The 26,720-nt window shown below is 45.0% G+C and overlaps 1 protein-coding gene across 1 annotated transcript in view; it reads right to left on the bottom strand.

The window, feature by feature from the left end:
- Nucleotides 1–9,367: 9,367 nt before the first annotated feature.
- Nucleotides 9,368–26,720, bottom strand: part of LOC133418306 (connector enhancer of kinase suppressor of ras 3-like) — a 39,483-nt gene continuing 22,130 nt past the window's right edge. Inside the window, exons 3-13 of the mRNA XM_061706880.1 lie at nt 25,338–25,540; nt 23,445–23,559; nt 20,585–20,626; nt 19,293–19,412; nt 19,153–19,212; nt 18,946–19,014; nt 15,181–15,330; nt 13,874–14,019; nt 12,936–13,168; nt 12,752–12,832; nt 9,368–11,163 (exon numbers count right to left, since the gene is read on the bottom strand). Coding sequence (XP_061562864.1) covers nt 10,844–11,163; nt 12,752–12,832; nt 12,936–13,168; nt 13,874–14,019; nt 15,181–15,330; nt 18,946–19,014; nt 19,153–19,212; nt 19,293–19,412; nt 20,585–20,626; nt 23,445–23,559; nt 25,338–25,540 — 1,539 coding nt within the window. The 3' untranslated portion in view covers nt 9,368–10,843. The remainder of the gene's footprint in view (nt 11,164–12,751; nt 12,833–12,935; nt 13,169–13,873; nt 14,020–15,180; nt 15,331–18,945; nt 19,015–19,152; nt 19,213–19,292; nt 19,413–20,584; nt 20,627–23,444; nt 23,560–25,337; nt 25,541–26,720) is intronic.

The raw sequence follows: 26,720 nt of genomic DNA, 5'->3' as shown, positions 1-26,720 counted from the left end.
AAGAGAGGAGTCTTGAGAGGGGGATGTAGTGTACTGTGTTGTTACTGTAACTTTATTCTGAAAGGTGATGGGGACGGAACAAGACCTCCGGTTAGAGTTGTATGAGGTTCGGAAGCTAGTAAAGATGTTCTAGCTGTGGCACGAAAACCTGCTCGTCCGTCAAGTCATTTTATAAGACTAAACATTACACGAGTAACTTCCAGTTACTTCCAAGATGAACCAGAGTCTTTGGTTTGGAGTGACAAAGAAGTGGAGTTACTTCAACATTTTGACTTTTTTCACAAAATTTCGACTTTTTCTCAAAATTTGGACTTTTTCTCGACTTTTCTCTCAAAATTTTGACTTTTTTCTCAAAATTTCGACTTTTTTCTAAAAAATTAGATTTTTTTCTAAAAAATTCAACTCTTTTCTCAAAAATTTGACTTTTTTCTTGACTTTTTTCAAAAAAATTTACTTTTTTCTCAACATTTTGACTTTTTTCTCGACATTTCGTCTTTTTTCTTGAAATTTCGACTTTTTCTCAAATGTCGACTTTTTTTCGACTTTTTTCTCAAAATTTTTACTTTTTCTTGACTTTTTTCTCAAAATTTTTACTTTTTCTTGACTTTTTTCTCAAGATTTCGACTCTTTTCTCAAAATGTTTTACCTTTTTCTCGAAATTTCGACTTTTTTCTCAAAATCTTGACTTTTTCTCGACTCTTTTCTCAAAATGTGACTTTTTTCTTGACTTTTTTCTAAAAATTTTGACTTTTTTCTCAACATTTTGACTTTCTTCTCAACATTAAGGCTGATAAAGTCATGCTAGCCAATCAGAATCCTGGAAAAAAACATCAACAAATGACACGAGTAACTTCCAGTTACTTCCAAGATGAACCAGAGTCTTTGGTTTGGAGTGACAGAGAAGTGGAGTTACTTTTAAGTGTGACGTTAGAATATAAAACAGGTCAAATACAAGAAAATATTGACGGTTACAAACTAATTGTAACCACAGGTGTCACTCATGACGCTGGTGACGTTTCTGTCTCATAATGTGACGTTCTGAAGAATAAATGTCCGTTTCTCTCCGTTTACAAGCAAACGTGAAGACGGAGGTTTTAAAAATCTACACTTTGGACGGAGTTTTCAGAAATGATGGTTTTTGGTAGGGGTGTAACGATACACTTATCTCACGATACGGTACGATATTGAGGTCACGATAACGATACAATATTATAGCAGTATTTTTTAACAACCTTGAATGAGGAACATATGACTGGAAAAAATTGTGTTTTATTTGAAAGAAACAAAATACAAAACAATGCTGTGCGTTTGTCCTATTGTTACAGTTTGTAACGCTTTATAACTGTTTAAGTTTTTTTTTAATTCAAGATCTTTTTATTGAAATTTTCAAGTAAAAAGTAAAAAAGGTGAAATGCTGCATGTCAATTACAAATATTTTGAGTAGGCATGGGCATGTTAATCATAGCATACACCAGTGTACAGAATATAAAAAACAATTAAGCAGTATGAAAAAATATAAAATAGTAACAAAAACAAACTACAGACCAAACTAATCCCTCCCCTGTCACTGCCAGATTACTAATCACAATATGAGGTCACTCTATCATCAAAAGCCTGCACTAGGAATATAAAAGAAATATGAAGTATAGTTCACAGGGTCTGGAATGCTTCTAGAAAAGGTCCCCACACTTTCTGGAACTTATTTGATTGCTGAAGCGAGTATCTAATTTTCTCCAGTTTTAAGCAGGACATGATGTCTTCCAGCCATTGTGCACGAGTAGGAGGGAAGGGATCCTTCCACCTGAACAGAATTGCCCGATGAGCCAAAAGGGAGGCAAAAGACAAAGTGTGCCCCTGTGCAGTGGTTAACTTCCTTCCTCCCTCCATGACCCCAAACAGGGCAGTCAGTGGGTTTGGTTCTAATCTGATTTTAAACACCAGAGAGAGAGTATGAAAGACTTCCATCCAGTACTTGTTTAGACATGGGCAGGACCAGTACATGTGGATGAGAGAGGCTTCTGCTACTTTACATCTTACACAGTATGGACTAATATCTGGGTACATGGAGGATAACTTTGCTTTGGAAATATGAGCCCTGTGTACCACTTTAAACTGAATTAAGCAGTGACGTGCGCACAGGGAGGTTGTATTAACCAGTTTGAGTATGGACTCCCAGGTATCCTCTGATAAGGGAAGCCCTAAGTCCTGCTCCCATGCTGCTTTGAGTTTATCTGTAGGGGCACTCTTAAGATCCAGCAACATGCCATAGAAAGACGAAATGAGCCCCTTTTTGAATGGGTCTGTGGCAAGAACTTTGTCAACTGTGGTCAAGCCTATCGATGCACCAGGGCTGGGTGTCTGGGAAAGAACAAAATGTCTAGCCTGAAGATACCTAAAGAAATGTGATTTTGGAAGGCTGAATTTACTACTTAACTGCTCAAAAGATGCCACAGTGTCGTCTATGAACATATCTCTAAAACGAGTCATACCCCTCCTGTGCCATTCCTGGAAGGTGGGGTCCTCAAGGGATGGTTTGAAAGAGTGATTTGATGCAATGGGGCTAAGAAGAGAGAAGCTGTGAAAACCAAAAAACTTCCTAAATTGGGCCCAAATTCTAAGAGAATGTTTAACCACTGGGTTTTTGATTGATTTAAGTGAAGGAAGTGGAAGTGAGGAGCCGAGTAGGGCAGGAATTGACAGGTCATCAGTTGGATGTAACTCCATCGCCACCCAGTCAGGGCCGTCAGCGCTGTCGCAGTAGAAGGACCAGAATGCAAGGCAGCGCAGGTTAGCAGCCCAATAATAATAACGAAGGTTTGGGAGGGCCAGACCACCTGCAGACTTAATTTTTTGAAGGTGAGTTTTGTTCAAACGTGGCCGTTTACCCCGCCATAGGTATGTAGATATAACTGAGTCAAGGGACTGAAAAAAAGAACCAGGAATAAAGAGTGGTAAGGTCTGGAAAAGGTACAAAAATTTAGGTAAGATGGTCATTTTAACTGAATTGATGCGACCCACAAGAGACATTGACAGGGGTGACCATTGTGTAAGGGTTTGTTTGGTTTCATTTAACAATGAGATAAGATTCTCTTGGAGCAGGTCTTTGTGTTTCCTTGTCACAGATATGCCTAAATAGGAGAATTTGTCATTTACGATTTTAAAGGGAAAATTGGAAAGGTCTAAAGCATGCGATTCGAGATTGGTAGGGAAAAGCTCACTTTTGCTGAGATTCAGTTTATAGCCTGAGAGTTTCCCAAACTGACTGAGAAGTGACAGCGCAGGGGGTAATGAGGCCAGAGGGTGAGAGATGAAAAGCAAGAGGTCATCGGCATAAAGCGAGACCTTATGTTCCCTGCCACCTCTCCAGATACCGGACACATCCTCACAAGATCGGAGCGCTGTGGCAAGCGGCTCGATAGCCATGTCAAAAAGCATGGGACTAAGGGGGCACCCCTGACGGGTTCCACGATGCAGATTAAATGGTTTTGACCGTTGAGAGTTAGTACGAATTGAGGCTGTTGGGTGTAAATAGAGAAGTTTAATCCACAGAGCAAAGTTCGGACCAAAACCAAACCTGTCCAGCACAGCAAAGAGATAATCCCATTGGACGCGATCAAATGCCTTCTCCGCATCCAGAGAGACAACGCATTCAGGGATAGCCTCAGAGGCAGAGTAGATAATATTGAACAGTCGCCTTGTGTTGAAGTAAGACTGCCTACCTTTAATGAAGCCAGTTTGGTCTTCAGATATAATTGTGGGGAGGGCATTCTCCAGCCTATGGGCTAGGACTTTAGCTAGGATTTTAGCATCTGTGTTTAAGAGGGAGATGGGCCTGTAGGAGGCGCATTCAGCAGGATCCTTCCCTTTTTTAGCTATGAGGGTGATGCAGGCCTCTGAAAAAGAAGGAGGGAGGGAACCGTGGCTGAAGGATTCTGAAAGAACTGTAGATAGCAATGGGGAAAGCAGAGTAGAAAATTTCTTTAGAAATTCCGCTGGGAAGCCATCAGGGCCAGGACATTTACCCGACTGCAGTGAAGAAATGGCTCGAGTAATTTCCATCAGGGATATCGGTTCTTCTAATGTCTTCCTTAGATCTGGTGAAAGACTGGGAATACCAAGACTATTTAAAAAGTCCGCAATCTCCTCTCGATCAGTCTGAGATTCCGAGGTGTATAGCTGGGTATAAAAGTCCCTGAATGCTTCATTTATGAGTAAGTGGTCTGTAGTTACATGGCCATTTGGTAATCGAATCTTAGAAATATTTTGTTTAGCCTTAGAGCCTTTAAGTTGGTTGGCTAATAATTTGTCAGATTTGTCTCCATAAACATAAAACCTGGTTTTACTTTTCAGAAGTGACTGTTCAATTGGGTGAGTGGTGAGCAGGTCAAATTTAGTTTTAAGTTCTAGCCGCTTTTTGTAAAGATCTGGGGATTTAGTCCGAGAATATTCTTCATCGACCTCTTTGATTTGGCGGGCAAGGTCTGATCGCTCCCTATAAGATTTTTGCCTCACCCTAGCAGTGTAGGATATAATCTATCCCCGGAGATAAGCCTTGAGGGAGTCCCAGACAATTAGACTAGACATTCCTCGAGTCATATTCGTGGATAGGAAAAAGGCTATTTCCGTTTCCATTGATTTAACAAAATTTGTGTCCGACAGCAGAGTTGAATTGAATCGCCACTGTCTGTCTCTCTGAGGTAGGTCAGGAAGGGACATGGTTAGAACCACAGGAGCGTGGTCGGAAATGACAATGCTCTGATAAGCACAGGAATGAACCAGGGGAATCAGTTGATTATCAATAAAAAAATAATCAATCCTCGAGTATGTGTGGTGCACTTGTGAGAAAAAGGAGTATTCTCTGTCACATGGATGTAAAGAACGCCACACATCACAAACACCGTAGTCAGAAAGGAACGCCTGAATAAGACGGGCTGACTTACTTGCTGTGCCGGGGTTGGTAGAGGATCGGTCTAGGACTGGGTCGAGCCAGCAATTAAAATCACCACCCAGTATGAGAGAATATGTATTAAGGTCAGGGAGCAGTGAAAACAGTCGTTCAAAAAAGACTGCATCATCTGAATTAGGGGCATAAACGTTCACAAGTACGACCAATGTATTGAATAATTTCCCAGAAACGATCACGTAGCGACCAAACTTGTCAGAAATCACATTGTGCTGCTCAAATGAAACATCCTGACTGATCAGAACTGAAACTCCTCGGGCTTTAGCTTGAAAGGAGGAGTGAAATCTCTGCCCTGACCACCTCGGGAACAGGCGGCTATTATCAGAACTGCGAATATGAGTTTCTTGTAGAAAGGCTATTTCTGTTTTAAGGTGTTTTAGATGTGAGAAGATCCTTTTCCTTTTAACAGGGTGATTCAGACCCTTAACATTCCAGCTCACCAACTTCAAGTATCTACTCATAATATCTAAGAAGAAAAATTAGGTGTGCACAATGACCTAGGCAGAAAAAAAGAGAACGGAAAGGAGGTTGAATGTGACCCACATTAAGTAATGAGTTGAAAAGAGTTAATGCAAAGTTTCTGGCAGTGACATATCCCCCCGACCCACCCACCCCAACTAAGACAGCTGCTATAGAAAAATTAAAAAAAAGCAGCAAGCTCTTCAAAACAAACAAAGTGCAATAACGCATCTTCCTATCCTACACACTAATAGCTTTTGCTCCCGTATCATGGGTGTATACATATTAGCACCTTAAAACGTGTAGATATAAATAAAAAAAAGAAATACCCTCTCAAATCTTGACCTGGAAGTCCCGATATGAGCCCAGAAATATTTGTACAAAAATATAAAATATAAAACGTCCGACTTAAGCAGCGTAAAAGTAAGGTTAACAGCTTACAATTATTACAAAACTTATAGGTAAATCGGAAAAGCTTTTTTTTTTTTTTTCCCTCCCTCTTCACCACTTATTTTCCCCCTTCCCTCAAATAGCCAAAAAGAACTGCAAATTAATAATATTTGCAAAAGGGCAGTCCAACTAACAACAGAGAAAATACTGGTTGTCGCGGGGTTACTCACCCTCCCCTCAGGAATAATGTGGCTCACGTAAAAAAAAAGAGAGAGAAAAAAAAAAGTCAGTCCGTGAGCGTCAGTGAGCCGCACCGGGCTGCAGGCGGAGCCGTGACAGCCTCCAACGGTCCCGTTACGGCGGGTTTGAAGCTTTGCTGCGACTCGTGATGAATTTGCGCGCCTCATCCACGGAGCCGATCCACTTCCTGGCCCCCCCGGACAGCGTGAGCCGGAGCCGGGCGGGGAAGAGCAGAGCCGGCTTCAGACCCAGCTGGTAGAGCTCCGACATGACTCCGCTGTATTCCGCTCGTTGGCTGGCAACTTCGGGGCTGTAATCCTCCACTATCCGGATGGGGTGGCCGCGATATTCCACCTTTCCTCTCCGGCGCGCCTCCCTGATGAGGAGATCTTTCGTCTGGTACCGGTGAAGGCGGAGGATGACGGGACGCGGTCTCTGTCCCGGGGCCGGCTTGGCGGCGAGCGAGCGGTGCGCTCTGTCTATCTCTGGCGGTGACGGCAGCGTATCATTCCCGAACACCTCACACAGCAGCTTGGAGAAGAAAGCCGCCGGAGAACCGCTCTCGGTCGACTCCGGTAAGCCCAGGATACGGATGTTCTGCCTTCTGCTTCGGCTTTCCAAATCCACCACCTTGGCCTTCAGCCGAGCATTATCATCCCGTAGAGTCGAGCAGATGCCTTCAAGGTCCGTAACTCGCTGGCTGAGGTCTTCTGTGGCGAGTTCAAGGGACGAAACACGTTGGCCATGGTCCTCGACCGCGAGCCGCGTTTGGTCGAGTTTGGAGTCGAGCTGACTGAAAGTATTTTTGAACTCGGCGGCCAGGGCAGCGCGGTGTTCCTCCAGCAACGTGGTAATGGCCGCCAGGGTTAAGACAGCGCCAGCCTCGTCCTTTTTTCCCGACTTGCCGCTCTTCGAAGCCATCTCGGAGGTAAGTGGGCTCGTTCGAGACAAAAAAAAAAAAAACAGCAACAGGGAATCCTTTTTAAAGGAAAAAGTTTGAAAGTTTGAGGGCTTGGTGGTTTAAAAAGTTTGGCATTTACGGGAGCACTCACGAAACACCTCTACTCCATCTGCTCACCAACCGGAAGCCCCAACTGTTTAAGTTTTAAAGAGAAAGCCAGGCCAACCATTTTCCACAAACTGAACTAAAAGTAAATGTCAGGTTTGCATTATGATCTTCAGTTTCATACAAGTACAAATATTTAGACACAAACTGAATAGTTTCTCTCATGTATGATTTGACTTTTTTATTTCTAATTTAAAAAACTAAAATTAAATAAATAAATAAAAATAAATAAATATATACAATTTTACATCATAAAACAGATTGATTCATGCTCACCTTATAAGTGTAAGAGGAGATTTATTTTTGTTAAGAAGGTTATTTTGGTAATTCAGGGTTCATTATTTTGTAAATCTATTCTTTATATTCTGATGTAAATCAGGGACTAGTTTATCTGTAGTGATTAGTCTGTTTTAGATTGGGAGGAGTGATACGTCACAGTACGGCACTAGGTGCTGTGTTGATGTTCTAAAATCCTACACTGTTGAGGGACATTAAAGTACACTGGAACTCAGCAGAAGTTTCCCCGTGTTTATCCTACTCACGACCCCAAAAAGGTTTAATTTAATAAGGTAAGGTTTAACTCTACACCAGCCTTAAATAAGTAAAGGTTCAGAGCTCAAAACAGGACCACAAAACGGGACTAGTTTCTTCTGAGTGGAGTAAGATTTTGATCCGCGGGTCGAGGAGCGGTCGGATGCGCGTTACTAGTCAACACAATAGATTAATATTAATAACCCAATATCGCGATACACTTTGCCACCTCCACGACACGTATTGTGACGTTTTTGTATCGCGAAATTTCGTGGCACGATATATTGTTACACCCCTAGTTTTTGGTGACTTTGAGCTTCGTTTTCGTGTAAATGAATGAACAAAACGCAGGAAAACACCAGCGTTTTTGCTCCGTGTAAACGGGGCCTTAAGGCAGACGGATCATTACTGGAGTCTGACCAAAATGAAATAGTTGATTCTACAATCTGACGTGACGGAGCAGCTTGGCAGGTTGGTCTAGTCACAACCTCCCTGGTGGAATAAAAACAAGACGCTCTGCTCCCACAAACCTCCATGAGGAATAAAAACAAGACGCTCTGCTCCCACAAACCTCCCTGGTGGAATAAAAACAAGACGCTCTGCTCCCACAAACCTCCCTGGTGGAATAAAAACAAGACGCTCTGCTCCCACAAACCTCCACACATGCAAACCTTCACATGAGGAAGTTAAATGTGTTATGTTTACCGTGTCGGCCCGGATATAAGACCGTGTTTCTGCAGGTAAATCAGACTGAAAAAGTGTTGGTCGTCTTCCATTCAGGTCTAGACGTTACACCATCTCACCACTAGATGGAGACAGATATCTGTAAATGCTGAACTGAACTCCCCAGGACAGCGGTTGACAACACAAAATGTTTTAGATCCATATTGGACCGAAAACACAAAAAACTAATATGTCTGGAGCCGCAAAACATGAAAAATGAAAAGTCTTGTATAAGAATTAGAACGAAGACACACATGCTGCATGTTTCTATATTAGTTAGAACTGGGGGGAGATTTATTTTTCAAAATGTCGAGATTAATGTTGAAGTACAATCTTGAGAAAAAAGTTGAAATGTCGAGAAAAAAGTCAAAACTTCGAGAAAAAAGTCAAAATGTTGAGAAAAAAGTCAAAATTTCCAGAAAAGAGTCAACATTTTGTGAAAAAAGTCGAAATGTTGAGAATAAAGTCAAAATGTTGAGAAAAAAGTCAAAATTTCGAGAAAAAAGTCAAAATTTTGTGAAAAAAGTCGAAATGTCGAGAAAAAAGTCGAATTGTCGAGAAAAAAGTCGAAATGTCGAGATTAAAAAGGAAAGGAAAAAGGAAGAAAAAAAAGAAGAAAAAAAGAAGAGAAAAAGGAAAAAAAAGAAAAAGGAAAAAAAAAAAAAAGGTAAAAAAAAGGTCAAACATTTTTGAAAAAGCTCCAGGAGCCACTAGGGCGGCGCTAAAGAGCCACGGGTTGCTGACCCCTGCCCCAGGACAAAGTAACCCCCGTCACCAAGAAGAAACATAAAAATAGTGGTAAGAAAAGAGGAGAAAATAACAGAAGAGATAACATATATATATATATATATATATATATATATATATATATATATATATATATATATATATATATATATATATATATATAAACCAGAGTGGGTTGTTCCTCAACATGAATTCATCTCTTTAACATCCAGAATGTAAAGAAAACATCAGGCAGGATTTATTCAGAAATATTTAATTACACACGTTCACATACATGTAAACTTTAGTTTTTATATAAACTTACAAACTCTAAACTCACTTTTTACAAAAGGTTACTATAAAAGTGTATTTTTCAGTCCAGAAAGCTCCAGCAGCGGACGGTCGGGGATTCCTGAGTGATAGAATATTAAAAGATAAAATCTTTAAAAGTGAAGAAATCAAATATTTACAGACTTTCCCTTCAAATACAGGAAAGTTTTAAATCTGGTCCTGAAAGTTTTAAATCTTGACCAGATCCAGATCCAGATCCAGATCCAGATCCAGATCCAGATCCAGATCCAGACCCGGTCCCGTCAGCAGACTGCAGCTTTAAGTCTTTTCAAAATAAGAGTCTCCATGTTTTCATCAGCAGGTCTGAAGTGTCTCCAGGACGGTTCCCTGAGGAATGCAGCTCCTGTAATAATGTCCTGAAAATGTAATAATGTCCTGAAAATGTAATAACGCCTGGAAATGTCATTAAATTTGCACTTAACTCAATCGAAAATGTAATAAAACCCAATAATGTAATAACTTTACCAATAATGTAATAAAATATCGTGACGGTTTATGTTCTGGGTCTTTGGAAAACGTTTAGAGACAACTTTTGTTGTATTAGACGCTATATAAATAAAATTGAATTGAATTGACTGATATTGTAATAACGTTTTTACCAATAATGTAATACCTTATTACGTTATTGGGAATTTATTACATGGAACTCAAAGTTTGTAATTTAACCCAATATTCATTCTGGTGTTTCAAATAAAACATTCTTAAAACACAAAATGTAGAACTCTGGACTGAAAATGAACATGAATATAACATTATCAGAATCATCTTTAGAATCATATTAATAATATTATCATATATCAGTTCTGGAAGAAGAAAAAAGAGAGCCACCTTAAAAGTAATAAATTCCCAATAATTTAATAAGGAATTACATTATTGGTAAAAACGTTACAATATAAGTCAGGAAGGATACTTTATTACATTATTGGATTATTATCAATATTGGATTTTTTTTTTTTTTAAGGTTTTTTTGGGCTCTAGTGGCCCTTTATTGAGATGCAGACTGGAAAGGGGTAGAGAGAGAACAGGGATGACACGCAGCAAAGGTGCGCAGGCTGGGATTCAAACCTGCGACCGCTGCAGGAGGACTGTAGCCTCAGTATATGGCCCGCTGCTTAACCCACTGCGCCACCGAGCGGCCCATCAATATTGGATTTTATTACATTTTCGATTGAGTTAAGTGCAAATCTTATTGCATTTTCAGGAAATTATTACATTATAGGAAATTATTACATTATAGGAAATATTACATTATAGGAAATTATTACATTATAGGAAATTATTACATTATAGGAGCTACAGGAACTACTTAAAACACCTGGACCTGGACCTGGTCCTGGTCCTGGACCTGGACCTGGACCTGGTCCTGGACCTGGACCTGGACCCCCCCCACTCCCTCAGTGACTGAGCAGCCGGAGCCGGGCCAACCAGCCACCCAGCAGGGAGGTGGGCGGTTTGGTCCTGGTGGGCGGGGCCTTGGCCCCGGTGGGCGGGGCTTTGGCCCCGATGGGCGGGGCTTTGGCCCCGGTGGGCGGGGCCTCCGGGCCGGGGACGGGGCCTCCGTGCAGCTCGGCGCTGATGAAGCACTGGCTGCCCCGGATGTGGTCGACCCCGCGGGCCGACGGGTGTCCCCGGTACGGCAGCGGGAACCACGACGGTTCCTCCTCCTTCACGGGCCCCACCCGGTCGCTGCTCCGGAACCGCTGCAGACCGGACCCTGGTAGGGAGAGAGAGGGGGTCTCAGACCCAGACCAGGACCCGGTTCTGGTCTGGGTCCTGCTGGATCCAGACCAGGACCGTGCGTTTTTGCGTGCGTTTGTGCGTTTTTTTTTGCGTTCGTGCGTTTTTTCGTGCGTTTTTTCGTGCGTTCGTGCGTTTTTTCGTGCGTTTTTTCGTGCGTGCGTTTGTGCGTTTTTTCATGCGTGCGTTCGTGCGTTTTTTCGTACGTTTTTTCATGCGTGCGTGCGTTCGTGCGTTTTTGCGTGCGTTCGTGCGTGTGTTCGTGCGTTTTTGCGTGTGTTCGTGCGTTTTTGCGTGCGTTCGTGCGTTTTTTCGTGCGTGCGTTCATGCGTTTTTCGTGCGTTTTTGGCTGCGTTTTTTCGTGCGTTCGTGCGTTTTTGCGTGTGTTCGTGCGTTTTTGCGTGCGTTCGTGCGTTATTTTGTGCGTTCGTGCGTTTTTTTGTGCGTTTTTTCGTGCGTGCGTTTGTGCGTTTTTTCATGCGTGCGTTCGTGCGTTTTTTCGTGCGTTTTTTCGTGCGTGCGTTCGTGCGTTTTTGCGTGTGTTCGTGCGTTTTTGCGTGCGTTCGTGCGTTTTTGCGTGCGTTCGTGCGTTTTTGCGTGCGTTCGTGCGTTTTTTTTGTGCGTTCGTGCGTTTTTTTGTGCGTTTTTGTGCGTTTTTTCGTGCGTGCGTTCGTGCGTTTTTTCGTGCGTTTTTTCGTGCGTGCGTGCGTTCGTGCGTTTTTTCGTGCGTTCGTGCGTTTTTGCGTGTGTTCGTGCGTTTTTGCGTGCATTCGTGCGTGCGTTTTTTCGTGCGTTCGTGCGTGTGTTCGTGCGTTTTTTCGTGCGTGCGTTTGTGCGTTTTTTCGTGCGTGCGTGCGTTTTTGCGTGCGTTCGTGCGTGTGTTCGTGCGTTTTTGCGTGTGTTCGTGCGTTTTTGCGTGCGTTCGTGCGTTTTTTTGTGCGTTCGTGCGTTTTTTTGTGCGTTTTTTCGTGCGTGCGTTTGTGCGTTTTTTCATGCGTTTTTTCGTGCGTGCGTGCGTGCGTTCGTGCGTTTTTTTGTGCGTTCGTGCGTTTTTTTGTGCGTTTTTTTGTGCGTGCGTTCGTGCGTTTTTTCGTGCGTTTTTTCGTGCGTGCGTGCGTGCGTGCGTTCGTGCGTTTTTTCGTGCGTTCGTGCGTTTTTGCGTGTGTTCGTGCGTTTTTGCGTGCGTTCGTGCGTGCGTTTTTTCGTGCGTTCGTGCGTGTGTTCGTGCGTTTTTTCGTGCGTGCGTTTGTGCGTTTTTTCGTGCATTTTTGCGTGCATTCGTGCGTTTTTTCGTGCGTTTTTGCGTGCGTTCGTGCGTTTTTGCGTGCGTTTTTGCGTGCGTTTTTGCGTGCGTTTTTGCGTGCGTTTTTGCGTGCATTCGTGCGTTTTTGCGTGCGTTTTTGCGTGCGTTTTTGCGTGCGTGGTCTAACGGTGGTGTAACGGTGGTGTAACGGTGGTGTAACGGTGGTCTAACGGTGGTCTAACGGTGGTGTAACGGTGGTGTAACGGTGGTCTAACGGTGGTGTAACCGGTGGTGTAACCGGTGGTGTAACGGTGGTTCTTACCGGTCCTCCCACGGCCGGTCCTGGTCGGGTCCGAGACTCCCAGGACGACGCCCACTGGCATGGAGACGGGGCGGGGCTTACCTGCAGATAGAGGACCAATCAGAGCAGGGGACGGGGAGGGGGAGCGGTTACGTTAGGGGGAGGGGCTAACGGGTGATGATGTCACCACCACAACGGTTCTTACAGCGTCCAGCAGACCGTTGTCTGAGCCGGACCGGGACCGGGACCGGGGCGGCGACCGGGACCGGGAGCCGGGCCGGGACCGGTTCTGGTGGGACCGGATCTGGACGGGCCGGTTCTGCCGGGGCCCCCCAGGACTTCCTGTTGTCCTGGGCGACGGCGGAGCGGCGGGGGACGTCCACGTCCAGGGAGGGCCGGGGGGGACGTCTCTTCACTCCTGGAGACAGGTGGGAGGTCCTGGGGGAGGACAGAGGTCATGTGACCTGGAGGAGAAGCTGGGCACCCGGCTTGGCGGGGATTGATCACAAATTCGTCCGATCGGAGTTTATTGAGAAACCAGAAGACTGAAAGGCAGACGGAAAATTACTGAGCTGCCTGCAAATTGTTGATTTGGCCTTGACGGAGCGGCTTGGCAGGCCTCTTCATCACAATCTCCCTGGAGGAATGTAAACATGACGCTCTGCACCAACTCAACCCTCCCCCTCTCCCACAAACACCTGCGGATCTCCCTCCCAGAACTGTCTGCACTCTGGGCGAAGGTTCTCGGACTTATCGCGTCACAGACTCTCACACACATGGACACACCCCCTCTCCCCATATGCCCATACCATATACCCATAAGCATGATGTTGTTTTGTTGTGTGTTTGTTGCTTTTCTGTGCTGAGGTGTTTTTTTGCACCTTGACACTGGGTATTAATACACAGTGTGAAGATCCTTTTTCCCTCCTCCTCCATCCCAGTGTCGTCCTTCCTCTAAAAATGCCGTCCGTATTAATGGTGCCATCGGTGTGAACCGGAGTCAAGTTCTCTCGTCTGATTTATGTCTGACCTGGAAATAAAGCTTTTTCTGATTCTGATTCTGATTCTGATTCTGATGTGACCTGGTCATGTGACCTGGTCATGTGACCTGGTCATGTGATCAGATCAGGGGGGGGTTCTCACGGTGGGACGTGCGGTGCTCCTGCTGGAGATGAAGGGGGGTGCAGGACGGAAGACCCCCATCTCCTCCCTGGGGGGTCGGAGGACTCGGGCTGCCGAGACCTGCAGAGACCTGGACCTGGACCTGGACCTGGACCTGCCTGGGAGGTCTGGGGGAGGAAGAGAGTAAGTCAGAGAAAACCAGAACCTGGGCGGGCCCCACCTAAAAACCTGGGGATAGGTAAAAACGAAAAAAACGTTTTTTCGTACGTTTTTTCGAAAAAACCTACGAAAAAACGCGTGAAAAATCGTACGAAAAAACATACGAAAAATCGTACGAAAAAACGCACGAAAAATCGTACGAAAAAACATACGAAAAAAGTACGAAAAAACGCACGAAAAAACGTACGAAAAAACGCACGAAAAAACGTACGAAAAAATGCACGAAAAAACGCACGAAAAAACGTATGAAAAAACATACGAAAAAAGTACGAAAAAACGCACAAAAAAACGTACGAAAAAACATACGAAAAAAGTACGAAAAAACGCACGAAAAAACGTACGAAAAAACGCACGAAAAAACATATGAAAAAACGTACGAAAAAACGCACGAAAAAACGTACGAAAAAACGCACGAAAAAACGTATGAAAAATCTACTAGGGGGGTCTCACCTGCACCAGGGGGGGTCTCACCTGTACCTGTAGGGGGCGGGGCTTCACCTGCACCAGGGGGGGTCTCACCTGTACCAGGGGGGTCTCACCTGCACCTGTAGGGGGCGGGGCCTCACCTGCACCAGGGGGGTCTCACCTGCACCTGTAGGGGGCGGGGCCTCACCTGCACCAGGGGGGGTCTCACCTGTACCTGTAGGGGGCGGGGCCTCACCTGCACCTGTAGGGGGCGGGGCCTCACCTGCACCAGGGGGGTCTCACCTGCACCTGTAGGGGGCGGGGCCTCACCTGCACCTGTAGGGGGCGGGGCCTCACCTGTACCTGTAGGGGGCGGGGCCTCACCTGTACCAGGGGGGACTCACCTGGACCAGGGGGGACTCACCTGTACCTGTAGGGGGCGGGGTCTCACCTGTACCTGTAAGGGGGCGGGGCCTCACCTGCACCAGGGGGGTCTCACCTGTACCTGTAGGGGGCGGGGTCTCACCTGTACCTGTAAGGGGGCGGGGCCTCACCTGGACCAGGGGGGACTCACCTGTACCTGTAGGGGGCGGGGTCTCACCTGTACCTGTAAGGGGGCGGGGCCTCACCTGGACCAGGGGGGACTCACCTGTACCTGTAGGGGGCGGGGTCTCACCTGTACCTGTAAGGGGGCGGGGCCTCACCTGCACCAGGGGCGGTCTCCAGCGCAGGTTCTTCAGGGGGGCCCCTGCACCTGTTCCGGCCCCCCCCACCGGCCTCTTCTTCAGCAACAAGGTGACGCTTCCAGACTCCGCCCTCAACACCTGGACCAGGTGCTTCAGCTGCCAGCCCACCTGGACCAATCACAGAGCAGAACTCAGCCCACCTGGACCAATCACAGCCCACCTGGACCAATCACAGCCCACCTGGACCAATCACAGAACAGAACCAATCACAGCCCACCTGGACCAATCACAGCCCACCTGGACCAATCACAGCCCACCTGGACCAATCACAGAACAGAACCAATCACAGCCCACCTGGACCAATCACAGCCCACCTGGACCAATCACAGCCCACCTGGACCAATCACAGCCCACCTGGACCAATCACAGCCCACCTGGACCAATCACAGAGCAGAACTCAGGACCAATCACAGCCCACCTGGACCAATCACAGAGCAGAACTCAGGACCAATCACAGCCCACCTGGACCAATCACAGCCCACCTGGACCAATCACAGAGCAGAACTCAGCCCACCTGGACCAATCACAGCCCACCTGGACCAATCACAGCCCACCTGGACCAATCACAGCCCACCTGGACCAATCACAGCCCACCTGGACCAATCACAGAGCAGAACCAATCACAGCCCACCTGGACCAATCACAGAGCAGAACCAATCACAGCCCACCTGGACCAATCACAGAGCATAATGAGCCCTAAATAACAGGCAGAAACAGGTGAATCGTTCAGTCTACAAGCACCAACATTGTCACACTTACTCCTTAGCGGTTGCTCTTTTGATAAAACCATGTGCCAGAAAAACCACACACTAAACCTCTAACAATACTAAAGTATACACTGCCATCCATTTTACCAGTGTCAAACATAACAAAAAAAACTCAACATTCTGCAGAATATTAGGATTCTGGGACTGATATCTGGTACAAGGAAGCCAAAGTGTAAGTCCATGGGTCCAACCCGAAAAAACCCGAAACACACCCGATAATAAACCAGAAAAAACCCTAAAATAAACCCGAAAATAAACCCGAAACACACCCGAAAATAAACCCGAAAAAACCTGAAACACACCAGAAAAAAAACCCCAAAAAAACAGCAAAAACCCGAAAATAAACCTGAAAAAACCCGGAACACATCCGAATATAAACCCGAAAATAAACCCGAAAATAAACCCGAAAAAACCCGAAACACACCCGAAAATAAACCCGAAAAAACCCTAAAATAAACCCGAAAAAACCCGAAAATAAACCCGAAAAAACCCGAAATTAAACCCGAAAAAACCCGAAAATAAACCCGAAAAAACCCGAAAATAAACCCGAAAAAACCCGAAAATAAACCCGAAAAAACCCGAAAAAACCCGAAACACACCCGAAAATAAACCGAAAAAACACGAAAATAAAACCGAAAAAACCTGAAACACACCCGAAAAAACCCCCCAAAAAAACAGAAAAAACCCGAAAATAAACGCGAAAAAACCCTAAAATAAACCCTAAAAAACCCGAAACACACCCGAAAATAAACCGAAAAAACCCGAAACACACCCGAAAATAAACCCGAAAAAACCCGAAAATAAACCCGAAAAAACCCGAAAATAAACCCGAAAAAACCCGAAAATAAACCCGAAAAAACCCCAAAAAAGCCAACCCCATTTAGATTGTACATAGTGAAAAGGTTATGATTTGACACCAACATCATTCCAATAGGACAACTCTATTGGATTTTATTGCGAAATGCAATATTACTGTATATTCTTACCAATATTACTGTATATTCTTACCAATATTACTGTATATTCTTACCAATATTACTGTATATTCTTACCAATATTACTGTATATTCTTACCAATATTACTGTATATTCTTACCAATATTACTGTATATTCTTACCAATATTACTGTATATTCTTACCAATATTACTGTATATTCTTACCAATATTACTGTATATTCTTACCAATATTACTGTATATTCGATGGCGGCCATCTTGAAAAAAGGCTGCCACCCTTCTTCTTTTTTTCTGGCACAATGGTTTTATCAAAAGAGCAACGCCTAAGGAGAATGTGTGAACGATTATTCCTGTTATTTCCCTAACTACTACTACTTCTCTTCCGGCTCTCGACGAAGGCGGACATTTTTTCTGCTCCTCTCCCTTATCTATCTGCTGCTACTGCTTTTGTTGTCTCGTCTTCAGAGTCTCTTCTTTTCACTCCTCCCAAACTCTACAATCATGGAATTGATTAACTGGTCTCTCAGCACAACCAGAAGTCAGGGGGTAAGGGAGCCCTCCTGCCCCGATGGGATGTTTTTTACTGGATACACAATGGATTCCTGGAAACATTGGAAACCGTTGTGTTTGGTGATTCTGTCTGTGGAGGACGTTGAAGATGCTTCATAATTGGATTTATGATAGCAGGATTTCTCCTGATCGGAGGAGGGGGATTCCTGGTCTACAGACAAACGCGTAAGTCGTCGACAGCTGTTCTGGCTCTTTCAGAGCTGCCGGACGTGGCTGAAGGATCAAGCAAGGTGATCAACACTCAGACTTTAACGCTGGGGGAGCAAAGCCGTAAGCTGGATGTGATTCTTGAACAGAATCTCAGGCTGGCGGCGTCTTTGAGCTCATTGGCAAGATGGTGTGAGATTAATCCAAGTTTAACATTGTGAAACTGCCAGAATCAGAATTAGAAAACTGCCCGTTATTCTCATGACATGCATTGGTAGTTCAGTGGTAGAATTCTCGCCTGCCACGCAGGAGGTTAAAACTGCTGACTTCTCAGTCTGTCAATGAACCATTGTCAGATGGACACATCTGTCCCAGATTTCCTGGGTTCAGGAGGAGGCCCAAATTGACCTTTGCCCTGAAACCGATCACATGCTCTGAATAGATGGCAAGTTAGCCACTTCCTGAGAGATACTCAGGGGTTTTTGGACTGTCCTGGGACAACTGTTCTATTATATTTGTAAAGTTAGCCTGCACACATCTGTTCAGAGTTCCTGTTTCAGCCCCAGAGGGCATATAACCTCAGCGACCTATGGTTTATAAAAACTTTAAGCTTCTGTTTACCTCTTTAACTGAAAATATCACATGTGTGACATTTTGACCCCGATGTCTGTTCCTCTGTATGTTTCCCGTTTTCTTCCAGATGTCCATTTCATGTCTATTTACTGTTGTCTTCCAAATATGGTCAAGTTTCCTGTCAGCTTACTGAATAAAAGCGCCAGTTCTGCAGAGAGCCAGTTGGGAGAAGTTTGACGAGCTCTAAGAGAAGGGCCGTGTTGCCCACAGCTCCTCAGATTCCTCTCCTCAACCTTCTGCAGAAGGCCATTGAAAATCATTCCATAGTCTCCGGTGTCTTTTTCTAAGTTAATTAATGTATGTTGATGACTTTTTAACCTAACAATGGATAAGACCTTGGAGAAGTTGGAAGCTCGGCTTGGCGGGAATTGATCACAAATTCGTCTGATTGGAGTCGCCATTGATGAACCAGAGACTGAAGGCAGACGGAAAATTACTGAGTCTGCCTGTTTTCAATATAATTGTTGATTCTATAATCTGGCCTTGACAGGGCAGTTTTGGCCGATCACTCTGGTCACAATCTCCCTGGTGGAATGTAAACAAGGTGACTCTGCCCCCACTAACCCTCCCCTCTCAGGAACATCTGTGGACCTGTTTCAGAACTGACCGAGCCGTCTGATAACATCAAGGACACCCCCCCAGGACTCACCACGGTCTGCCGGTCCACCTGAACCACCTCGTCTCCTGCGTGGATCCTGCCGGTCTGGTCTGCAGGGGACTGGGGACAAGTTCAGTTAGACCCGGGTCTGGACCCGGTTCTGAGGACCTGGTTCTGGTTCTGAGGACCTGGTTCTGGTTCTGAGAACCCAGGTCTGAGGACCTGGTTCTGGTTCTGAGGACCTGGTTCTGGACTCACCCCCTCCGTGGTTCCGGTGACGATGTGCCGCCCGTCGTAGCTGGACTTGATGTAGATCCCCTGGAGACAGAGACAGTTCAGGTTCTGGTCCTGATCCCCCCCCCCCCAGTCCCGGTTCTGGTCCCGGTCCCGGTCCTCACCAGTCCCTCTCCGGGCCTGATCCCGGTGATGTGGACTTCCTCCAGGGGGGACGTCTCTGGTCCTGGTCCCGGGTCCCAGTTCTGGACCGTCTTCTCACAGACCCCCTTCAGCGCCTGAGACTGGGGACACGGAGACGTAAGACACCCAGACCCGTCCCTGGTCCCCAGACCTGAACCCAGACCTGAACCCAGATCCGTCCCCAGACCTGCGTGCGAGCGTGCGTTTTTTGCGAGCGTGCGTTTTGCGTGCATGCGTTTTTGCAAGCGTGCGTTTTGCGTGCATGCGTTTTTGCAAGCGTGCGTTTTGCGTGCGTGCGTTTTGCGTGCGTGGTGGACCGTTGGTATTTGGCAAGTCGCATTATGTCATCATCACGTGACATACTTGGATACGCTCTTAGCAATGGTAACGCGATCCAGGGAGAGAGCGTTTGACAACCTGAGCCTCAAGACTGCCTTTGAAAGCATCGTTGGTATGTTTTTAATTTACATGTGTGAATGATTTTGATGCTGAAAGATATTCGGGTTACTATGGAGCCAAATCAAGGCCAAAAGTTTTGCAAATTTGAAAATAAAATTTGAACCTGAAAATTCTTTTTTACATTTTCAATTTTTTTTTTTCAGTTTCAAATCTTTTTTTTTCAGATTCAATTTTTTTTTTCAGTTTCAGACTTTTGGCCCCGATGCCGATGTGGCGTGGGGGGCGTGGCATCAACTGAGAGGGGCGTGGCATCAACTGAGAGGGGCGTGGCATCAACTGAGAGGGGCGTGGCATCAACTGAGAGGGGCGTGGTATTAACTGAGAGGGGCGTGGCATCAACTGAGAGGGGCGTGGCATCATGAGTGACAGCAGAACAGAGAAGGCGGGGGACGTTCCTCAGTCATGTTGCCTTCAGGAAACGTAGGTTGCAGAAGTTATCAGTAGAAGTTGATTCAACACTGTATATACACCATATTCACGTGATTGGCAGTGGAAAAAACTGATACTAGTGACACATTTCTGTTTAAAAAGCTGTTTTAGACCGTACTTGGTAGTATGTGGAAGTGGGAAATGTCAAACTTTAAAGTGTGGCTGTTGAACTGTACAGTCTATAGTTTATTGCTTTTATACTGCGATTGGTGTCAAGTACGGTGTGTGGGACGTCCTGGACTTTGGCGGGAGCGTTATCCAGGACAGGAAGTGGACAGGAAGTGGACAGGAAGTGGACAGGAAGTGGACAGGAAGTGGACTCTCCCGGAGCCAGACAGCAGCAGGAAACGGTGACGTGCAGATGAACACGCGACCCTGAACTCACCACTTCCAGAATCTTCTCCTCCATCAGGTAGACGGTGCCGTCCTGCAGGACAGAGACACAGGACACGTCATAATGTTTAAACTGAGTTTTGTGATTAATAAGCACAGTTTCTAATGATTTTGCGTTGGAAATAAAACCGTTGGGCCCATCCAGCTCCTCAACATCAGTTACTGTTTCACGTGAGCAGTTCAGGTAAAAACGGCAGTTAAATCAGCAAAAATGTCAGTTTGTGGATGAAATATATTAATTCCTGATAAAGATAAGTGTGTTAGTGACAGCTCTGGGCCTCATTTAAAATGGAGTGTGTAGGAGTCATACTAAAAGTGCACGTACACTCAAAAGCCGAAAATGCCGGGCGCAAAAAAAAATCCGGATCAATAAAACCATGTGCACGCAGATTTGCATGCAACGTTCCTTTATGAATCACAGACCTGCGCAGCTGAATCTGCCTCTAATCCCGCCCTCTACACGCCCATAAATGCATATGGATGAGCCTACTGAGCATGTGCAGTGGCTTCCTGCAGCCTGTTTGTGCGTCAGAATGAATTAGAAGTAGCAGCCACCGTGACACTGACTTTCACGGAGACAGAGATGCTGTAGATGATGTGGAGGACAGGAAAACCACATTATTTGGTGGTCACAGTAAAAGTTAGAATAAGTATATAAATAGTATACAATAAAATAAAGAGAGTGAGTGGCAGCACGCCGTTGCTGCGCTAAACGCCGTGAGTTCCCCGGCGCAACAGGGGGGCACACGTCCCCCCGTCTTTTCAAATTTTTTTTTTTTTCCCCTTACTTTTTACAGTTTAAAAACTAACGGTAGGCTCAGCCTTAAATTGCAAATTATCAAGACACTGTATGAAAGCGATACGAAAACGGCCCCGCAGCCCCGCTCCCCCTCCTCCTCCTCCCTCCCCTCAGAGCTGCTCAGGGCTGATTTATGGTTCTGCGTCACCAACGCAGAGCCTACGGCGTAGGTGCGCGTCGCCGCGTACCCTACGCCGTAGGCTCTGCGTCGTTTTAACGCGGGACCATAATTTAGGCACCATATACAAGCAGCACGTAAAGGTTTCACGCGCGCGTAAAACTCATATATATGAAAAAAAATCTGAGTCCCTTTAGGGAAGAAATGAGGGGCTCCGTGGGGCTCCCTAAACGCAGCCCCTCATTTGTTCTGTCCTAAAGCGGTGAAGGAGGTTCCCGGCGTGTCCTGCACCGCGGCTGCAGCTCCAGCAGCACCAGAGTCCTGACTGACTGAGCTTCACACACAGAGGAACACGATCAGCGCTGTTTTATTTTATTTTATTTTATTATTTTAAGTCTGATATATGTTGTGATATGTGATGACATTATTAAGAGTATGACATGAATCTGGCTTCATTTCACCACCTCAATCCCTGCGTCGCCAGTTGGCCGTGTCTTAAGTAAATTCTTACGGGAGGGTCCTAGTTGCCGTAAAGATAAGCAGATTTTTCGGTTAGTTTTTTCTTTTTAGATCCGAGGATTTGCGTAGATGGCGGCTTCCGCAACTTTCAGGCGCTTTTTCTGCGCAAGCAAGCTTTATAGATGAGGCCCCTGCTCCTGTAGCATGTGAATGAGTGAACGTTAGTGTGTACATGAAAGTACAATCTGCATTGAGGCTTCGGGAATCCCGGTGTGTGATTGGACGCTGGAATCCCGGTCTGTGATTGGACGCTGGAATCCCGGTCTGTGATTGGACGCTGCCTCGGCGTCAACGCTGCTCATTTAAATAAAGTTGAGATTTTTCAACATTAAATTGACGCTCTGGACGCCGTGTTGAGCCACATTTTGTTATAATAACAGAGTCATTTTGTAATAAACGTGCAAAATGTAATAACTTTGTCGTTTCATTTTGTAATAAACTTCCCCAACGCATTTTGTAATAAATTTTGCTGCATTATGTAATAAGTTATGACATTTTGAGAAGATTATTACAAAATGCACTTGCAACTTTTTCTTTTTTTATTCTCTAGAAAATGTAATAACATGGTGCATTATGTAATAACAGTATTATACAGTTTTATACATAGATTCATTGGCTACATAGTTCTGAGGGAAATTGCATAAAAAACAACAAAAGTCACTCTTGTATAAATTCATGGTTAAACAAACAACAATAATAGGTTTTATTACATAATGCACCATGTTATTACATTTTCTAGAAAATAAAAAAGTTGCAAGTGCATTTTATAATAATCTTCTCAAAATGCAATAACAACATTTATTACAAAATGAAATGAAAAAGTGATTACATTTTGGACATTTATTACAAAATGCGGCTCAACACGCCTCTCATAGACAATGAATAGAGCTGGGTATCATCACTGACCTCCCGATACGATACGATTCCGATACGATACGATTCGATATCGATATTCTGGTTACAATAATGGAATAACGTGATCCTTCCACGCGCCACGTCCGGCCAGAGAAACCCCACCCTGCCTGGTGAAAAGAAGCTGCTGCTCACTCCTCAAGTAAGGAGGAGACTTGAGCTCATTGCAGGAACTCCCGGGGTTGGTAGATGGAGCAATGCCCAGGACTGACTTAGGTAGGAGCACTGGGTGATAAAATGGGGGAAAAAATCGGGATTTAATTTTTTTTTTTTTTTTTTTTTTTTTAAATCGATACTTGGATTTATGTATCGATAATCGTTCCTACACATGCATATCGATAAAATATCGATATATCGATATTTTTAACCCACCCCTAACAATGAATGGTAGGATCTGGTCCAGGATCTGGTCCAGAACCGGGTCCCGGGTCCAGAACCAGGTCCCGGGTCCAGAACCGGGTCCCGGGTCCAGAACCGGGTCCCGGGTCCAGAACCAGCACCTACCTTCTGCACGGTGGCGGTGAGCTCCAGACACAGCTGGATGATTCTGCTCCTGGTGGCCGTGAAGTCCCCGGTACCGGAACCAGAACCGGAACCAGAACCGGAACCAGCCAGAGTCCTGAAAGCAGAGAGAGCGGTTACTGACACGTTACCACGGTTACCAGGGTTACCACAGTTGTTGTTCAGGGTCATCAGTTTGGCTTTTTAATTATTGACAAGGGAGTTCCTCAAGGCTCCACGTTGGGTCCGCTTCTTTTTTCTATTTTTATTAATGAGTATCTGTTCTAATACCCACTTATCTGCTGACGACACTGTTATATACACTTAAACTTTGATATATCACACATCCAGAACTCTGTACAGCTGGATTTTAATCTGGTTCCGTAAGAACAAACTTATATTGAACATAAAGAAATCCTGCAGCGTTTTCAGTTCACGTGCCTGCACGAAAAAACGCACGCTCGCCCGCAAAAACGCATGCCCGCACGAAAAAAAGCACGCTCGCACGCAAAACGCACACTCGCACGAAAAAACGCACGCCCGCACGGAAAAACGCACGAACTTACGAAAAAAAACGCACGAAAGCACGAAAAAACGCAGGCACGGAAAAAAGCACGCTTGCACGCAAAACGCACGCTCGCACGAAAAAACGCACGCCCGCACGAAAGAACGCACGCCCGCACAAAAAAACGCACGCCCGCACGAAAAAACGCACGCCCGCACGAAAAAACGCATTCTCGCATGAAAAAACGCACGCTCGCCCGCAAAAACGCATTCCTGCACGAAAAAACGCAGGCACGAAAAAAAGCACGCTCGCACGCAAAACGCACACTCGCACGAAAAAACGCACGCCCGCACGGAAAAACGCACGAACACACGAACAAAAACGCACGAAAGCACGAAAAAACGCAGGCACGAAAAAAAGCACGCTCGCACGCAAAACGCACACTCGCACGAAAAAACGCACGCCCGCACGGAAAAACGCACGAACGCACGAAAAAAAACGCACGAAAGCACGAAAAAACGCAGGCAAGGAAAAAAGCACGCTTGCACACAAAACGCACGCTTGCACGCAAAACGCACGCTCGCACGAAAAAACGCACGCCCGCACAAAAAAACGCACGCCCGCACGAAAAAACGCATACTCGCATGAAAAAACGCACGCTCGCCCGTAAAAACGCATTCCTGCACGAAAAAACGCAGGCACGAAAAAAAGCACGCTCGCACGCAAAACGCACACTCGCACGGAAAAACGCACGCCCGCACGGAAAAACGCACGAACACACGAACAAAAACGCACGAAAGCACGAAAAAACGCAGGCACGAAAAAAAGCACGCTTGCACACAAAACGCTCGCACGCTCGCACGCAAAACGCACGCTCGCACGAAAAAACGCACGCCCGCACGAAAGAACGCACGCCCGCACAAAAAAACGCACGCCCGCACGAAAAAACGCACGCCCGCACGAGAAACGCATTCCCGCACGAAAAAACGCAGGCATGAAAAAAAGCACGCCCGCACGAAAAAACGCACGCCCGCACGAAAAAACGCACGCCCGCACAAAAAAACGCATTCTCGCATGAAAAAACGCACGCTCGCCCGCAAAAACGCATTCCCGCACGAAAAAACGCAGGCACGAAAAAAAGCACTCTCGCACGCAAAACGCACACTCGCACGAAAAAATGCACGCCCGCACGAAGAAACACACGAACGCACGAAAAAACGCACAAACGCACGAAAAAAACGCACGAAAAAAGCGCACGAACGCACGAAAAAATGCACGAACGCACGAAAAAAAGCGCACGAAAAATACGCACGCACGAAAAAAAGCACGCTCGCACGCAAAACGCACGCTCGCACGAAAAAACATTTGGTTACCACGGTTACCAGGGTTACCTGTCCGTCCAGGCCAGCAGCACCCGGGCCGCCCCCACCAGCTCTACCACGGCCGTCAGCAGCTGGTTGGAGGGCTGATGGGAGTTCCTGCTCCCGTACTCCGGGTTCCGGCGGCGCCGGGACACGGCGCCGGTCAGGCCGTGGTGCGCCGTCCTCATCCGGCCCACCAGAACCTGCAGCTGGTCCGACTCCAGGCCCCGGTTCTGGGGACGAGACCGCGGTTACCACGACAACCAGTTCATGATGAAGGAGATGCAGGTTACTCATCCTGGAGATTAAAATATAAACTATAAACTAAACTATCAACTAAACTATCAACTATAAACTATCAACTAAACTATCAACTATAAACTATCAACTAAACTATCAACTAAACTATCAACTAAACTATCAACTATAAACTATCAACTATAAACTATCAACTATAAACTATCAACTAAACTATCAACTAAACTATCAACTAAACTATCAACTATCAACTATAAACTATCAACTAACTATCAACTATAAACTATCAACTATAAACTATCAACTATCAACTATCAACTAAACTATCAACTATAAACTATCAACTAAACTATCAACTAAACTATCAACTATCAACTATCAACTAAACTATCAACTATAAACTATCAACTATCAATTATCAACTAAACTATCAACTATAAACTATCAACTATCAATTATCAACTAAACTATCAATTATCAACTATCAACTATCAACTATCAACTATCAACTATCAATTATCAACTAAACTATCAATTATCAACTATCAACTAAACTATCAATTATCAACTATCAACTAAACTATCAACTATAAACTATCAACTATCAATTATCAACTAAACTATCAATTATCAACTATCAACTAAACTATCAATTATCAACTATAAACTATCAACTATCAACTAAACTATAAACTATCAACTAAACTATCAACTAAACTATCAACTATCAACTAAACTATCAACTAAACTATCAACTATAAACTATAAACTATCAACTATCAACTAAACTATCAACTAAACTATCAACTATAAACTATCAACTATAAACTATCAACTATCAACTAAACTATCAACTATAAACTATCAACTATCAACTATCAACTATCAACTATAAACTATCAACTATCAACTAAACTATCAATTATCAACTATCAACTATAAACTAAACTATCAACTAAACTATCAACTATCAACTAAACTATCAACTAAACTATCAACTATCAACTAAACTATCAACTAAACTATCAACTATAAACTATAAACTATCAACTATCAACTAAACTATCAACTAAACTATCAACTATAAACTATCAACTATCAACTAAACTATCAACTATCAACTAAACTATCAACTATAAACTATCAACTATCAAC

The sequence above is a fragment of the Cololabis saira genome, chromosome 18 (assembly GCF_033807715.1).
Source record: "Cololabis saira isolate AMF1-May2022 chromosome 18, fColSai1.1, whole genome shotgun sequence".
NCBI lineage: Eukaryota > Metazoa > Chordata > Actinopteri > Beloniformes > Belonidae > Cololabis > Cololabis saira.
This window is presented reverse-complemented; position numbering and strand designations above follow the sequence as displayed.